We start from the raw sequence: 18,891 nt of genomic DNA, 5'->3' as shown, positions 1-18,891 counted from the left end.
AGCACCAAAACTCATTTGGAAGGTGCTGCTGATGAAACAGTTTGAACATCCTAAAGCGGTGTTTCTCAACCTTGGCAACTTTAAGACATGTGGACTTCAACTCCCAGAATTCCATGGCTGGCTGGGGAATTCTGGGAGCTGAAGTCCACACGTCTTAAAGCTCTACTGTTCTAAAGTCTGGTTTGGCAGAACATTTAACCATGATATTTCTTTTCTTAAAATATCCGTCTCTGAAGACTATATTACACTGCCTTGGTAGAAGTCGGTATTTACCACCAGCTTTTATTCCCTGGAAATCAATTGTCCTGTTCTGACAACATACCTAATCCAAACTCATTTTACTTTTGATTTTAATGGGATTACTTTTACTGTAGGGTTTTATATTTTGTATATTGTTTTAAGCTGCCTTCAGTGCTGACATAAGCAAAGCGATGGAGCAAAAATGTAGCATTAACAAAAATGATGAAATGCCAGCGGTCCTGCACAACCACACAAACTGGACCTAATTCGCAATTTGGAAAATACAGAGTCCCTGCCCATTTCCAGTAGGAAATATCCCATGAGCCCATAAACAAGGAGAATATTAGTGGCAAGAGTTTGTTACGTCAGTAGGATCTTTGTTATTTGCAAGGGCACTGGGGGGTCAAAAAGGTCAAGATGGTGGCCAAGAATGGTCAAAGCCCCACCCCTTTTTACACATGTTACATGTAAGAGGAAGGGATTTGAACACAAGCCTTTTCTGCCATCTTGACTTTCTTGGCCTCCCTTGCCTATTCAGGTTAGCTGAATGGGTCAATTGACTCCTTTCTGGTGTTTCCTTGATCTACTTCATCATTATATTGGAACAGGGATAATGTTCCCAGGTTATTTCCCATTGGTCCTCATCTCCAAAAATTCCTGGTGGATGCTTTATCTTCCTTTCATGCCTTTACTGATAAGATGACGCTTTTCAAATGTACAGATTTATTTGCACCAAATCCATAAGATGACGGACAGATTATGCAGGAAAACCTCAATACCATTTACTCCTCAGCTGTTAGATTTATTTTTCTTTTTATAAAATTCCTAGGGTAGTAAAGAGGAAACCATCTGGTTTGTGTCTGAGTTCAGAACTCTGATTTCTACTGCCATATAATGCCCAGAAAATTAAACATTACCAGGTTTCTGTGTTAACTTTTAGTAAGGTTTTGTTTTGTGCATGTTTTTAATGTCACCTTAAACTGAAAAGCCATTTTGACTTAAAAATTATAATGAAGTTAGACTCCAAATGAATAAATCTGCTACTTTTTCTCTCTTCTTCTCTTTCACTCTCAGCCGCATATAAATACATAGATCTCTCTGTTCTACAGACATTGTGCCAGGAACAAGATAAATTATGCAATGGGTATGCACTGCCACCTGGTGGCATAGTTTTCTTTTTGTGTGTGAGAGAGAGAGAGAGAGAGAGAGAGGGAGATGGTTCAAGTTCATGTTGAGGGAAGGGACTTGCTTCAAAGAAAACTCACATGTGACCTTGGATCCTAAGGTCTTTCATTTATCAAATAAAACATGTCCAGGTATTCAAGAACACCCCTAAAACTACTAGTGATCATGTGCTTCCAGAAAAGCAAATAAGAATACATGTAGGAATATCTTTAAACTAAGTACAGTCAATAAAATTGCCATTTGTCTCAGAGAGACCTTTATCCTAGTGATAAAAAGAAAATGAGATAAACTTTTTGTCATGGGAATCCTACAGCTGCAAGGCTACCTGGAGCCCATGTTTTCGGCAAGGGCAGGAGACAATACAGCATGCCTAAATTGACTTGTGATTATTTTATTTACTTACTGATTCAATATACAGCATGCTTCTCTGCTCGGAAAGAGCACACAAGGCAACTAACAAAGCTTTTAAAAAACCAAATGCCAAAAGTTCAAAACATAAAATTAATACTCAGTTCCATTTGCAGTTAAAAGCTTTTGTCAAAAGAAATGCATCTTTAGGGATGCTCTAAATACTCAAGAGGGAGAGGCAGATTCAGCTTCCAAGAGAATGCATTCCAGAGCTTGGGAACAACGAAGGAAAAGGTCCTTTTCCTGTGCTAGGCAAGTAAGCCTCTACCTAAAGGCCCCTCTGCCGCAGATTGACAGCCAGAAATTCTTAACAGGACAGGCTAAGCTTCTTTGGTTCTAAGCCATTTAGAGCTTTAGGTCAATCCCAACAGCTTAATCCCAACAGTCCTAGGAAAGCCACTGGTGATCAGCTCAGATCTTCTAGAACAGGTGTCATATGAAGCCTGTACCACGTGCCACTTAGCAGCTAAGCTTCCACACTTGTCAAATGGACACCAGTTCAGAACATATACTGTTGCAATCATCAAGAACGGGATCTAACCAAGGGGTGGAAAGATAGCCTGGAAAGTTTTCCAGAGTCAGCATTTTCTGTGGAAAATTGTCTACTTCGGACTCATTTGCCAGTTTCAAAGTTGTACCAAGCTTTATCATTTTATTGCCTATGGCCCAAGATTGTTTCCAACATTCCAATAAAAATACATTTTTTTTCTCCATACATCAAAGCTTTTAGCGCCGTTGACTGCATTGTTTCAAACCTCACATAAAGGGCTGGATTTTTTCCCCCCACATCAAATAATGGACCCCAAATCCTTCTGTAGACTATGGATACTGAGATCAATATGCTAATTGGAATCATACCTATTTGCAGAGAAACATTTTCCAATTCAACATTTCCAGAAAACACACAACTCAGCCAAGGCTAGGATCACTGTTGCCAAATCCAGCCTGGAAGGATCTCAGCTAGTGCAGAACATATAATTGCTTGATTGTCCTTTTTTCCCCCCCCCCCGCCCCCAAAGTCTGAATATGAGACTCATTTTATTACTTTAGGAAAGTCAGCATTCTTTTCTCCTCCTTTCCCCATAAATGCTTCCCACCTTTCCCTGCTGCTTCCACCCAACCCCTATCTAAGTCCTGAAGATTAATGGCCTACGTAACATGCCTAGAGATAGGGCACAATTTTGGCATTTCCTTAGTCAGGAAAACTCAGATGGCACATTCAAAGCCAAAAACAGACTGTTTTTCTTGGCAGGGAAAACCGCGTAACCAAGCAAACAAAACACTTCACTACCTCTACACTCTACATCAAGGTCTTACTGAAAGAGAGGGGAACTATTATCCCAGGCCAAAAAGCTGGACACGGCAAATAAGACATTTCCTTAACTTAATCTCCAAACTCCAAATTGCCTCCAGTAAAAATTCCAAAAACACAACATGGCAACAGATTACAGACAGAAGGTAATGTTGTCCCTGGAGTGGTTTGTTGTATTCTGCAAGTATCTTTATCAGAACAAAAGCAAACAAGGGCTGCGTGTGACGTTACTGATAATCCACAGCACAACCTAATCTTTCATATGTACATCTGTAAATCAAGAGATAAGTGGTTCTTTTGCTGTTTTCAAATGAGCTATTTAATTTCTAGCTGCTGCATTCTGATTTGCAGTATTTGGAACCGCCAAATAAAGCTCTTAAATACTACGACCATGTAATTAGTTGAATTTGAAATTCTCCTAAGATCATAAGTGATAAATGAAGGAGAAATGAGACACATTTTACATTCTTTCCCCTTTCCTTTTATTGATTGGGGTGTAGGTTAAAAAGTAAGCAAAAGATTTTGCTAATGGCTGTGAGGGACCCAAGGATTAACACATCTTTGCATTGCTCTCATTCAGAGACATGTCAACATGATACAGAGAGTGTCGCATTGATTAAATTAACTATATTTGATTTCAGGAATATCATCAAATAGGAAAATCTGATTTGTTTAGCTGTATCACAATTTCATTCTTTCCAGCAAGAAAATGTTGAACATGGCTGTGAAAAGAATGAGCAAAGGGAAAATTTAGTGACAGTATTTTTCTCCCCACAAAAGTTCCTCTTTTTCACCAATGCTGTTTCACTGTTCCATAAGAAAAAATTGGTATAGCTAGATAAGCTCTCTACTGTTCACAAGACCAACATGCTGAAATTCAAAGAAAAGAGATTCAAGCTTGAGGACTAGGAGGAATTTCCTGACATTAAGCAGTGGAACAATCTGCCTACAAAACAGTGCAGTCTCTCTAACTCAGTGTTTCTCAACCTTGGCAACTTTAAGATGTGTGGACTTTAACTCCCAGAATCCCCCAGAAACACTGCTCTAACTGGAGGCTCCCAAACAGGGGCTGGATGACCAGCCTCTGTAGGTAGTTTATTAGATTCCTGAACTAAACAGGTTGAACTGAATGGCCTATAAGATCCCTTCCAACTCATACATTCTGGGATTCTCCTTACTTCTATGGACAAACTGACAGACAAGCAGGCATGCAAGATGGACTCAAACACTAACGATTCATTCATCTATACCGCGGCATTGAATGAATATGATAGTTGATATAATTTTGACCATTTTTATCCTATTTTTCCTTTGAACAATTCAGGATTACTTCCATGGTTCATCCCTCTTGTTTTATCCCCCTAGCAATCCTGCAGAGTAAATTAGATTGAGAAACTATGTCTGGCCCATGATTACTCAATGCTTTTCAGTGTTAACTAGGAATTTGAACAGGTCTTCCAGATCTGAGACTAAGTTCTTAGAGGCTGGGAAGAATTTGGAGCCATATGCCACAGAGGCACAGGGAAAGAAAAAATGTTATCGTTATGAACTGTACCATTACAACATTGCTGGCACATTCAACTATTGTAGAGGTCCACTGGCCTTGCTGGAAAAATATCAACTTAGATGTGATGTAAACAACAATGTTTACTTAATCAGCCTTCCAAGAAGGGGACAATCTAATTTTAACATCAAGAGTGTACAACCACATTTAGCTCCCATAATCCATTTTTCTTCTAATCATTTCCAGAGAACTGGGCTGGAAGAAAAAGGTCTGCAGCAAAGTTACTATGCAAGAAGGCTATCGCAAAAGACATAAGGAGGATGTTGTAGTTCCTTTTTCTTGTGAATCAGATCCATTCCAACGCTCACTCATATTTTCATGTGCCAAACATATTTTGGAGTAACTTCTGAAGTGAACTAGCACAGCTGCTCTGTCACCATTTGGTCTGGCCACGATCAATGAATGAATTAATCAATCAATCAGCCTAATTAATTTTCTGGAATTTACTACGCTGGAGAAAAAAAGTAGAGGGTTTTCTTGTCTCCTTATTTCCTGGGATATCTTCCCCAGGAGGGCAAGAAGATCTTAAACTTGGTTAGATGGATATGAGTGAAAAGAAAAAGAAAAACTCCAGAACAGCAAACCATCTCCAAAACAAATATACAATTTAAAATGCTCAAATCTTATTAATCCCATGAGATTTAAATGCACATTATATTAATTTCACAAAGTGCTCTCTAGGTCGCAACAATGCACAAAATGCTATAAAGTGGTTCTCAATTTAATGTCTACACCCTGTTCATTATTTCCTCTACTACGATTACATCTTATACCCTACAAGCTTCTGTCTCTGGCGTCATGCACAGTGTTTCCTGTTAAGTCTGGTATTATCTGTAATTTTTCCTGTTCTGCTAGAATTTATCATCCTAAGAGAAAAGTAGAACTGCTGTTTCCTTTGGGGTCTTCCTTGTCTCAAAGAAATTACTATATACCCCATATATAATCAGGTGTCTCACCATGCTAAGATTTTTTTTTCCTGTTAGACACTGAAGGACAGCAATCGAACAAAAGTTTGAAATGTAAATGCAAACACACCTAATTTGGTTCTGTGGTAGAGCAACTCTTTTTACCACTGCTTGCTCTTTTAAAAGATCAGGGAAATTTGCAACAGTACAATAGTACAATCTCTTTCCTTCTAGGGGACCTCACCAACACACATGAAACCCCCCACATTTGTGTTTGTCTTGTTTATATAAATAAATGTCTCTGTCACACGCAAGGGATTATTTACACAGTTCAGGCTGTCCCTGACCAATCCCAAAATGATGGAATCAGAAAAGACAGATGGGTGACTTGGCAATGTGATTTCCACGTGTCCAAGGGAAACCCACAAAAACGTGTCAAGGGATTGGAGGAAAATGTAATTCAGACTAATACTGTGCACTGCTATAACCCTTCCTTGCTTAGTGTTATATTCTGTGAGAGAAACCCAGTATGCCAATAATTTTAGCAGGGGGGTGGTAATGCCATATTTTTTTCTAAAGTACGGAATCTGAACATGATTTGTCTCACATTCCAGAATGGGCTGATCGGACATTGCCTCACACCAAGTCAGACCACTGTTGCTTCCGGTCAGCATGTTTGACAAAGTTTAACGGCAGCTCTCCAAGATTTCAGATTTGGAATCCTTCCCTGTTGGGAATTAAAACTGAAAACTTTTTGATGCAAAACAGAAGCTTCAGCATTGAAATAACATTCCTTCCCAGTATGTTGAAAACACTGATGAACATCTCCCAAAGAAAGCAGTGGAATCAGTGGAAGGGTGAGAGACAGTTTGGTCTAGTAGCTAAGGTGCTGGGCTAGAAACCAGGAGTCTGTGAATTCTAGTCCCAACTTAGGCATGAAAGCCGGCTGGGTGGCCTTGGGCCAGTCCCTCCGTCTCGGCCCAACTCGGTGCAATGTAGACTAGCCTCCTCGTGGTACACCCTGGGCAACGTGACTTGTCACGGCTAAATAGTCTACACATCTGGCTGCTGGACCTCACAAGCATTTCCCAGCAAGAAAAAGCAGCATGAACACCAAACTGCTATGCCATATGATTTTTCTTTTTAAAAAGTGGAAGGGTGCCTTTTCAGTGGGGAGGAATGCACATTTCCCATTGTTCAGCGGTCACTTTTTCACAAGCTAATGTAGGTTTTCCATTACTTGACATTTAAACTGCACAAATGCTGTTAAAACTGCATGCTTGTTCCTGGATCTGCAGATTTTGTGTAAGGATGCACATTTCACCAGCAGCAGCACGATGATGAAGGAATTAACCATTTCTAGAAGTTTTGATAACTAAGCACCAGAACACCTGTCTAGTAAGAAATAGGTTAGACCTTGAGAAATTTCTATATTACCCCTATTTTTTTTCCAGTAAGGAAACCTGGTATCAATATCATTCACACACAGCAAATGACCTCAATTAAGGCTTGAAATTCATAGAAGCTGTTCAAGTTCACATATTATTTCATTGACAGATTTATATCCTGCCTTTTTCCAGGAGCTCAAGAGATTATATATAGTATGATGTCCAGCTCAGATTCAGAAGAGGAGTAAGAGGCCAGGATGATGGCCACAGAGCCTTCTAGAAAGCTGGATCCTGACACAGATCCAGGTCATCTCCATCTACCATTGAGATATTTATGCCAGTGCTACCCAGCTTAACATCAAAATAATAGTGGTGACATCATGTGGAAACCAAGCAAGCCACTGGTAACAAAATGTGAGGCTGAAAGGCTGGGCTCCATGGGAGTAAAGGCGCTCCAGGTAAAGTTAGTGCCAGGTGGCTCTCTATGTCCTGCTGTATAAGTAGACGCCCAACCTATCGGGCAAATTGTAGTCATAATCACCTGCCTCATTGACCCATGCTCTGCAATGCCAAACTGGTTTGAATCTTGGACTCCACACATCTGAACTCTTGACTGTTCACACTCCTGTGTCTGTCTCTTACAAACAACCACTCCTGGACTGGACTGGTTTTATTCTCTTGTTTAAGCCCTTCTTTTATGAACTGTCTTATGTGCCAGCAACCTATCTCAGTCCAACCAATTTTAACCCATTTCCTCAGCACAAAGTACTCCCACCTACCATTTTCCCCACAACAACTATGCTAACAACTATGCTAAGCCAAGAGGCAGTAACAGGCACAATGTGCTCCTATGGCTTAAGTTGGAGGTGAACCTGGCTCCCCTTGGTCCTAATTCAAGACCTTAATCATTGTACCATACTGGCTCTAAGACAATGTCTGACATTAACAAAGGAAATGAAATTAATGCCTAATCTGCATAAGTCGGAGAAGATTCCATTCAATCAAAAAATAAGAATTCAAGTCATGTTGGGATCATTAGGAATTCATCCTAATGGAGGCTGGACCGTCCTCTGTTGCAACAGCTCCAGATGTATTCTCCAGACCCCAGACCCCACTTAGAAACTAGGGGTAGCCCAGTAAATATATTATTAAGACTGGACTCAACTCAAGACATTCTTTAACTTTTCAATGCAAAAAACTACTTGGGAATATCACAGGTCCAGAATATTGCATCCACACAATTAAATGGGTGGGTTATGTTGTGGGTTTTGTTGCATGTGCCGACTACCAGAAAGCATATTGGCACTAGAGACCAGTAACAACGCCAGGCATTGCAGCAAATCAGTTGTAGTTGTATTAGTTATTTATACAAGCAGATGATATTTACAATTCTCTTCCAGATCCCTGGAAGGGCTATAAATCTTCCATTGATTTCACAAAAATTAATAAAAAATAATAGATACAAGCAAACAGTTTCTTACAGTTCCAAAAGTTCTCAGATCCTTTACCATCTATCCTAAAGAACTCCACACAGACCATTTTTCCTTAGCCAGCATGTTCAGCAACTTCAAACCGCTGCAAAAACGTCTTCCACTACACAGCAGCAGACATAATGACAGACAGCTTCTTTTCTACTTTTTAACCTGGATCACTGTGACTCAGCTTTCTTTAAATGAGAGCACCTGATACCTAACATTAGAGCATGCAGGTGCTTAATTAACAAGGCTTATTGCTTTGTGACTTACCCCTTTCAGAATAATACACCAACACGCAATTGGAGCCCTGTATCACATGGGGTAAGATTATTCAACAGATCACATACAAGCCCATCTGGGCTTTAGGACTGAGCAGAGGGCCTTCTCTCAATCTTCTCACCAGCTAAAGAAGCTTTTTCAAATTTCTATGAATTGGGGCTGTGCAAATCCTTTGAGAGAGGTGCTCTAGAAAGAACAAGAGGAGGTACAAAGCACCTGTTTCTGAATTGTGAAAGCTGCCTCCCTCTCTCGCACCCTTTCCCAGCTGTCTTCATAGGCAAGGTCTGGGCACCTACCCACCCAGAAAGACAACCAGGAGGACCTTCTGAAGCAGCCACACAACCCGAATGATACGGTTGCTTTAACAATTTAGAAAGAGATGCTCCTGAAGCACCTCTTTCAAAGGATTTGCATGGCCCTAGTAACTGTAATCCATTAGATGCATCATATGAATTCAACAAATCAGTAAATACGCTCCCACACATTCTTCAATTCAGCTTGCAGTCCACCCTTAAACCTTGCTTTCTAGGTAGCACACAGGACACTTAGGTCTCTTTAGAGCAGAATGCTTCATGGTTGCAATACAGAAGAAGATAGTCATTGTGGAGCACTCACGTGCCTGTGCTCCAAAGCCTGGACAATGAGGGAGGGGCTTTATCCAGAAATAAAAAGGAAGGTCAACCTACAGACTTCCTTAACATTATGCCTACTTATTTCTCAAACTCTCCTCTGAGTGAGATGGGCAGTGACTAAATTTGGAAAATAAATAAATAAATAAAAAAGCTGGATTTAAAAGATTGTACTACTGCCCAATCATAACAACTCCAAGCACCTGGATGTAGTTTGTGTATGTCTGTGTTAATGGGACAACAATCGCTTCTCCATATAGTCTATATTTCAACTGGGCTATGACTGTTCATTCTGAAAACCAGGAGCAGGAAAGCAATGGGATATTTTCTCTTCCTTTTAAATAAAAGCTGACCATCTGGAAATGTCAGCTGTTCCAGAAGGAGCATCTGCTCCTCTGTCAAGGACACCACACCAAAATAAATCACACACTGGCCCACTGACTAGTTTTTCAGAGCAGGAACTCTCCCCTGTTCAAGCCACCATTATTGCCCCTTCTCTTGTATTCAACTAGTACTATTCCTTACTTCAGCAGCCAAATAGTTTCCAGTTGCCAGGTGTTTGAACCTGAATAGGCTGTTCCATTGCCCTGCACCGCCGCGGCAGGGATCATGATGCACCACCTGCAGAAAAACACACAAGCATGTGTCAAATATTATCATCACACCATAGAAATTTTCTTTGATTTATCCCCATATCAACAATTCTAGGAACTGGCTTGGATCAGAGAGAGAGTGACAGGCCCAAAGTCACCTCAGTGAGCTTGCATAGCTGAGGTGGACCTCCTTGAAGACCACTGGCTGTAATTGCAAGGTCCAGATCAGGCAAGACCAGATTCAAAGGACCTGAGATCAACCTGGTCCTTTACAATATCAACACATAGATGGCAACAGCTCATCCCACCAAAAAAACAAGTGAAAATGCATGAACAGGAAAAAGAGATGTAAGACTTGAAGCTTGGATCTGTTTGGGTTTTAAAGCTAGCAGTTCCTGGTTTTCTTCATACTAATGGCTCCTGTAATATCTGCAATAAAACTATCTTAACAAGAGCTTTGTCCCTGAATCTCTGTTTACAAGCCTTCTGGTTCTAGTATAGGCCTAGGTGAAGCTTAGCAATAATAAAAAGAATTCTATAGGCATCACCATTTTGGAAGCAAATTCCACAACACTGTCTTTGAAACCTCCTAGTGAGCATGGGTAAAGCTCTTGCAAGGAATATGAAGCTAAGCAATAGAAACACCTCTCTCCGCAAATACCTCTATTTCCCATAGGGCTTTAGAGCTGGTTGCAGAAGTGGCTGACTGACGCAAAGTTGTGCGGAGGAAAATATGTTGCTTCAGCTGATATTCATCACAGGTCAGAAACTTTTCCTGTTCAGCATGAAACAACCTGACAACATCTCCCTGAATGGATGGAGAGAAAAAAAGAGAATGAGAGACACACAGATAGAGAATGTGTACTTCGTTAGATTTAGTACTCTATAGATTTTCCATAACGTTTATGACAGAGATTCCAAATTGCTGAAGGGTGCAGGAGGTCATCAGGTGATGTCACTGGAAGATCTGGGACCAAAAATGCCATCTTATTTTTCATGGGGGGAGTTTAAAGGTGGGAATCAGATTGGCAGCCACTGGGGGAAACAATCTTGACCAGTTTGCCAGGACAGGGTGTTTAAAGGATAGAAAAATTGGCCTTACAAATGCTTCCGATTTCTCATTCTTACTTTGGGTGGAGTGGGGAAATTATGGTTATCAAAATTTGGTCATTCTGCCACCAGCTTTTTGGTGCAAGATTTCAGAACTGTGAGGCCACACAAGCCTGCAGACTGCCTTCTCCTTGCTTATGGCTTTCCAAACCTATCTGACTTGCAATCTTCCTAAAAGGATGTAAAGGATACTGGGCAAAAAAATAATCATTTTTAAGACTGATAAACAAGGCCAAAGAAGGAGCATCATATAAAAGGTATGTTTAACTATTTTCAAAACAACCTGATATGTTATCTGTTGATCATAAAAATAGCTAAAATCAGGAGCTATGGAAATGAAGAAATTTTGTAACAATAAAAAAAAAATATCCATACTTACACCTTTAAGCACATCTTCTCTATAGCAACTATATTTCATGAATAAGGTTATTTTCCAACTGGTATTACAATTGACTGCATTCACCTGCATTCAAGAACACAAAGAATTTTAAGTCCTATTATGAAACAGTGACATAGAAAAGTTTCTATAATGTTACAGTCTGACAAATTACTATTTACCAATATCTATTTTTATATCCATTTTTGTTAGAATAGTTTTATTCCTCTAAAACTGTCCACTGTCCCCAACAGAACTTCCTGCTATATCTAAAAAATTCAAATGAACTTGTTCAAAAATAACATTTAATAAATTATAAATCAGGAGATACATAAGTAGATCTTGGGTAACATTATTTGATCAGTCACCCAGTAATCCCATATTTCAATCCTATTCATTGTATAGATATGGCCACTAGGGTGTATGGCCAAGGAAAGAAAAGACTATGATATAGTGGTAATAAGTAACAATGTAATTTCATATATACTCATTGAAACTTATTCAATGGGGCTTCCTCCCAGCAAATTGAGCCTAGGACTGGAGATTCCCTAACTGAAGATTCCATAATCAGAAGAAGTCTATCTCTGGACACCAGTTATTGGGGAAAAAAACTACAGGAATTGGCCAACACCTTCATGACAACTACTATGGCTTAAGATGTTTTAGATGGCCGCTGCTGGAAATAGAACGTAGGCCTTTGGGTTATTGTATTCTTATGTTTGCTAGCAGAATGGATGTCTCCATCTCTTCTCTTGACCCAAAATATGTCTTCACCTTCCCGTCACAGAATGCATCGGTGTGAAAAAAAACTGCAACCACAACAGGTTAATATGATGACTCAAAACCTCACTCCTATTTTCCAGAGCATTGGAGCTCAGGTGTATGTTGAAAAAGAGAAAACTTTTATGGCATGAGCAGAATGAATGGAATGCTTCCAGGGGGAGACATGCTAAATGGCACAGTGTTACAATAGCAAAGAATGCGAATGGTTGCTAATGATATTTATCAAGCCAGTGTCAGGCAATGCATGACCTCAGTGGCAACAGAAAGCTGATCCCTATCAGCTATTTTGGAACAAGCTTTTACCTGGGATGGCCACTTGACTGCAAAGTCTCAAAACAACTGTGTAAACCTAGTTAGATGCATAGATCCTCATCAAACCTACCTCCTTGCATCCTGGGTTATCCAAGAGTTCAATGTTGCTGGCATGGAGCGGTTGTCCTGCATTAACTGGCATCAGAACCACTTTATCTCCAACAACAATCTGAAGTTATAAAAAGCATCATTATTCTTTTTTTTAAAAGAATCAATTCATTGATGTTATTGTTACTAACTTATGTGCATCTGTACTCTATCTCATATCAAAGATTCTTACTGCTAATATATCTGATATCCTTTGTTCAATAAGAACTTTGTGGTTTGGGACTACAGTTAATCTCATTTTGGAACTAGCCAGTTTCTATTTATTTTCACTGTAGTGATTTTACGGGTTCTTTGGTTTGTATATCACATATGTTGCTCATATTGTATATTTGCTTTGTGTATTGACAGCTCCCAAAGTCCTTTGGCTGAAGAGCAGGATAAGAAATATCCCAATTAATAAACATACACACAGAGAGAATACAGATGTAAACCATTAGTAGGGACTTCTCCATTTCTAATTTCATTTATACGTTGAGATAACGTAGGGAAAATTTGTTTTCAGGAAAAGTAACTTCTAAAATTGCCTCTCATAAAAAAAACCTGGGGGTAAGTTGTGTTGTATGAATTTGCCAAAAAGCAAAAATGCTTTAAAATCGTAGTGGAGTAGCATTTGGCAAGACCAGTCTAATCACAAATATGTCTGTAATGTCAGCAACTGTTTGCAATTCCACATGGACACACACAAACGGAGACCACGGTATGACTTAAAAAAAAGAAGAAGAAGAATATTGGATTTACAGGAGAAAAGTCATACTTCCTTTGGATTACATGCACAGCTATTACAGTTGGCTGTTTTTCACTCATTCCTCACATTTTGAGTGTAAGCAAACTTCATCCTTTACCTTGTACCAGAAAAGTTACATGGATTTAAAGAAGAATTAAAACATGCCTTTTCTGACTGCACTCAAGTACAGTCATGAAGACTCTTATGTATTGCTTTTTTAATTGAATCATGGGGCCACTTGACAAACTCTAACCAGTGTGAAGATTCCCTGTTCCTCATCTCACACCATTCTATAATTTGCTTCAGAGAGTTTCTGCCTCCTTTCCTCCCAGACACACCATGCCCCTTCTAGCTTGGACAATTCCACACGTATCTTTAAACAGAGAAAGTTAAAGCAGAGTTTCTCAACCTTGACAGTTTTAAGACAGGTGGACTTCAACTTCCAGAATTCCCCAGCCAGCCTGCTGCCTGGGGAATTCTGGGAGTTGAAGTCCATCCATCTTAAACTTGCCAAGGTTGAGAAACACTGAGTTAGAGACTCAAGAGAAATAACCAAGCAAACATGCACAGGCAGCTTATCACAAGGACAAAGTTACAAGTGCACAATCACCCGCATCAGGGCATTGATATGAAACAGATGGTCCCACTCCTTATAAATCAGCGTGGTGCTCTGCAAAGCTTCTGGGAGGGAAGATTTCATGGCATAGTTTACCAATACATTCATGTTTTAAATACCCAATAGTTTGTAACCAGTTAACTGGCAATGGTTTGGATAAGGAGGAGTCCACTGTAAACCCAAAGAAAAAACAAAATGAATGATATGGATTCCATGACCTTTTCTCTATTTTTTGTTACAAAATGAGAAATATAGCAATCAGACAAAATCACGATGCTCATAATGTAGGTACACATGTGCTACTCTTGGAAAATCAGAACATCCACAAAGGGATCATGACCTTTCTACACACACACACACTTTTACTTAACGCAGGATGCATTGCATGCCATGCTGCTTAAAAAAAATTACTTACAGCTATGTCAGGTCAGAGAAAGTATTACTAAAAGAAACCTGCAGAATTAAATCAATAATTATACATTTGCTGAAAGGATTAATCATGAATACAATATTAGGAAGTGGAACCCCTGTGCCTGTGGCCACAAATCAGCAATCCCATTTCTGAATTCACCTTTGGGACAGCTCCAGTTAGACATTCAGATACATGTTCTTTCTTAGCAGGATGGCAGTTACCCTACTATTGCTTTGGTGAAGCTATCCCAACCAGTCTTAAAAATATTAGAGTTTGAATCCAACATTTCTAGAGGGAACCAGATTGGAGAAGGCTGTCCTAGGAGGAAGGGTAATGTCAACATAAGGTCTTGACCCTTGAACAAGCTAAAGGGAATTGAAGAAGATAAGCAAGTGATGGTGCAACAATTGGAGCTTGGTTTTCTACATTTGGGGAACACAGCCAGAAATTCAAAGGAAATATGAAAGTGGGAGGAAAATTTGTCCACAAAACAAGCTCAAAGTATTTCCACTGCCTCAAGTGATCCAGCAGATGAGATACCTAACTTGCCTTCACTTCTTCAGCCTGAGATGGCACGGCACTCCTTGGTCACTGAGGTCTCCAGAAGTCCCAGACTCACCACTACAATCTCCTGAGCACCACTGCAGGCTTCACTTACCAGAAGCAGATCTTTCTCACTAACAGCTCCATTTAAGGCTCTATCTGGGTTTGCTGACACAGAAAAAATATCCAGAACACTTGCTACCTGCTGTCTGGCTGTGACCTTATTTAAACACGATTTCTCCTCTGTTCGACATTGCCTTCCCAGAATGTGACCATGGAATTGCTTGACTTTGTCATGTTTCCCCTATCAGAATTTGCTTCTTTGAATGCCGATTCTATTTTATGACTGCCTTTTTAAAAACAGTATTTCAAGATGCAATGAACCAGATGTTCACACGTCACAAAGGAAGGACAACAAGGGTTATACATTTGTTTCCGGAACGATTTTGGCTACAGAGGTGACAATATTCCAGCATCTTCCTGGTTACTTCCAGCAATATTTCACTCACATTGTCCCCTTCACTTCGCAATTTCCAAAAGGGCTGGATGTAGAACCAGGATCCTTCATTCCCAGCAGTATCCAAAGAGACCCTCATGGCGTTCTTTTCCAGCAAGGCTGGCAATCTCTTATTGACAGTAAGGTATTTGTTGCTTTTTATATGAAGGAGCTGTCGGTAATAAAAATAAGTAAGATACGTGCATTCAGACTCAACAATGTGTTATAATTCAACACAAGGTATCCCCTATGTTAGGGCAGTAGGAAATCTCTTGCTTTTTGCTGTCTATCTCACTGGGAATGGGATCAAGAACCTGGCCAGCCACAATGTTAGCTGGCCTGATTTACAGCCCTCACATTGCAAATAATAACAATTCTCCACAATACATCATTCCACAGATGTTTCAAATTATGAACCTGCAGCATGATGCAAAATGATGCAGGTATGTCACTTGCAGCATTTGGGTGGTGTCACAACACACATGATGCCATATTGCTGTCACTGTGGCTTTTTCAGACATCTTTGATTAAATATTAGCTGCAAAACAGTCTCAACGGAAGTTTACCATTAGAACAAGTTATTCAGTCATCGCAAAGCCTGAAGGTGGCAAATTTACTTCCTATTCCTATTTCCTCATTTAATTTTCCTTGTCTATAAACCACCTAACAATCAGAATTTTTGACTAGTTTTTTTTTCCAAAAGGTTCTTCCTATCCACTGTTCTGATGATGGCTGAACATCTTTTTTTTAAAGCAAATTCTTGTACCTTTAACAGTTTTAAATTTAAAATATTAGATTTGGACCAGGGAGATCCAAGTTTAAGCCACCATTTAATCACAATGCTCACTGGGTTACCACAGGCCAGTCAATTTGGAGCTGCTGTGAGATTAACAGGGAAAGACTCACATCCCACAGGAGTGGGGTTCCTGGAGAAAAGGTGGGATATATTTGCAATAAATATAATACTTCTTTAGTGTTGCAGATATACATGTTTTGTTAATTAAAGAGAAAGGACCCCAGCCTGAGATACTTATGGCTTGTTGTGCAAGGATAAAGAAAGTAATATCTGCTGAATTACTTATTCTTTTGTTTATTATAGCCATAAAATGTGTGTTCTCCTCCTTTGCTTCTAAGCAAAGTAATCATCGACACATCTTAGGGGTTTCACAGATCATAAAATCTGGCCTGGAATTCCCAAGGTGGAGCTGAACCAGAACCAACTGGCAAGGTGTGATGCATAAAATGAATCCATGATGCCGTGAACACCCAATCTCTTTGTGGCTTTCCAAGACTCACCTGGATAACATTGCTGTATTTCACAATTTCACCCAGCAACTTCCTGTTTTCACATTCATTCTGCTTTTGTTCCAGTTCAGCTGCATGCTGCAAATCAATCAATCAGTTCAGTTCAGTTCAGCTGAAGCCCAAGATTACCCTCAACACTAGACTCTAGATCAGTGGTTCTCAATGTGTGGTTTGGGGACTCCTGGGGATCCTCAATACCCTTCTAGGGGGTCCACAAAGTCAAATAAATAAACATTTTAACATTTCTCTGTTTTAATTTCTAATACAGTACATATTGATAGATGCAACCAACATAAATCAAAGCTCTTTGGGATCCTCAATCGTTTTAAGAATGTAGGGGGGTCCTGAGACCAAAATGTTTGAGAACAGCTGCTCTAGATGAAGCTTCTCCCAAAACATAATTTGAAGTCAACATGGCCAATAGCATTTATGGAGGTGGAAGTCCCAATATCTGGAAGGCATTCCACTACCTATGCTATCTACCTACCTACCTACCTATCTACCTATCTCTCTCTCTCTTATCATCTATTTGTCTATTTCAATTTTCTTCCATTTTATAGAGTCTAAACACATGTTTATCCTGTTGAGCACATGTTTGGAACTCTTCACGTGAAACATTCACTCTTTATTACTCTGTCTAATTTTGCTTTGCTTTATAGATCCCAGCCACCTGTTAAGCTTCTCCAAGCAAGGTGAACTAAAACCAGTTCAACAGGCACACAAGAACCCAAGAACTTCTGATAAGTAGTTTCACTGTAGAAAAGCTAAGAAACCACTAGGAATGGATGTGAAATCAGTGTTCAAATTCTTGCATTCTTTTCCCACCTGCCTAAATAATGAGACATTACCAGCTACAAAGCTATGCTCCAGCATCAAGCATAATTTTTGTTTCTCTGCATAAACCCCAAAGGCATTCTCAGAAAATGAGACCGATGGGATGGGAAAAGGTAAGATAAGATAAAGTGAAGTAAAGTAAGATAAAACAAAGTAATGTAAAATTAAAATAATGTACCCAAGTGTAATCACCAGCCTCCCCAAAAAGTTGGGACCTCTGGGAAAAGGGGAGAAAATATTCATTTCTTTCTGGTGGTATCATAGGCCTGTCAACATGCATTTCCTGTAAGTCCATGTGTTTATTCTATTTTTTGTTAGTTTTTTTTTCTTTTAAACCATTTTAGTGTTAACAGACAAAGACTCTTCCTGACCCTTCATGAATTCACTTATTATTTTATTAATAAGCCATGGATGATTTAGTTTACATAAACCACCAAGAATCACATCCTTACGGTGGCTTGAAGCGTAAATAAATAGGGAAAAAGTTGCTAGATCAGGAAATGTATGGGGGGAGGGGATTAAACCATCTTCCTCCAAAAACCAAAAACAGCACTGTTGGGTTCTCCGCATTTGCTGAGAGAAACCCTGCAGGCCTTGTTGTAGAAACCAGCAGCCTTCCATCACTGCACAAGCCAAAAGCTACATGCCAAGAATAAGTGCTTACATCAGTCTAAACCAGGGTTTCTCAACCTCTGCCACTTTAAGATGTATGAACTTCAGCTCCCAGAATTCCCCAGCCAGCAATTCTGCAAGTTGGGGAACAGGGTTTCTCAACCTCGATAGTTTTAAGATGGGTGGACATCAACTCGCAGAACTGCTGGCTGGGGAATTCTGGGAGTGGCTCCATTTCTTTTGGCTTAGTGGATGGGTGAACTCAGCCAATTGCGGTTTCTTAACCAGTCATCTGTAAACAAAGCAAGGTTCTGCATGCTATAGAAAGCCAGCCAGGAGCTCAGAGCCTCTTACTTGCAGTTTCTTCAACAGAGCTGCTTCTGTGTGGTTCCCCTGTTTGGCTTGTTTAGCTTTCCAGTATTGTTTCTGTGCAGAATATCGGTTCATAGGACACACTTTAAAAAGGCAATCTGAAGACCAAAAACACAAAACCAACATTTAAAGAAGTATCCTCTATCCCCTTCATCCTTTTGCAATAACTGGCTGGAGAAAGTCGGCAGATACATTTGATGAGACCAGAGGTGTGCAGCTGATATCTATAAGCACACCTGGAGCTCACAAACCCCCTTTTTACAGCATCCCCTGCATTCTCACTGGATTGTACCACTGACATTTGGCAACA

General features: G+C 39.8%; 1 protein-coding gene across 2 annotated transcripts in view; it reads right to left on the bottom strand.

Annotated features, from left to right (window-relative positions):
* ITPR2 (inositol 1,4,5-trisphosphate receptor type 2) overlaps positions 1 to 18,891 on the bottom strand; it is a 233,566-nt gene that overhangs the window by 176,587 nt on the left and 38,088 nt on the right. For both annotated transcript variants that reach the window (XM_063308132.1, XM_063308133.1), the window contains exons 3-9: positions 18,564 to 18,679; positions 16,755 to 16,841; positions 15,472 to 15,630; positions 12,630 to 12,728; positions 11,468 to 11,551; positions 10,640 to 10,786; positions 9,911 to 10,006 (exon numbers count right to left, since the gene is read on the bottom strand). In XM_063308132.1, the coding sequence (XP_063164202.1) occupies positions 9,911 to 10,006; positions 10,640 to 10,786; positions 11,468 to 11,551; positions 12,630 to 12,728; positions 15,472 to 15,630; positions 16,755 to 16,841; positions 18,564 to 18,679 (788 nt within the window). The remainder of the gene's footprint in view (positions 1 to 9,910; positions 10,007 to 10,639; positions 10,787 to 11,467; positions 11,552 to 12,629; positions 12,729 to 15,471; positions 15,631 to 16,754; positions 16,842 to 18,563; positions 18,680 to 18,891) is intronic.

This window comes from Candoia aspera, chromosome 7 (assembly GCF_035149785.1).
Source record: "Candoia aspera isolate rCanAsp1 chromosome 7, rCanAsp1.hap2, whole genome shotgun sequence".
Lineage (NCBI taxonomy): Eukaryota > Metazoa > Chordata > Lepidosauria > Squamata > Boidae > Candoia > Candoia aspera.
Note: the sequence above shows the minus strand (reverse complement) of the source record. Positions and strands in the feature narration are given on the sequence as shown.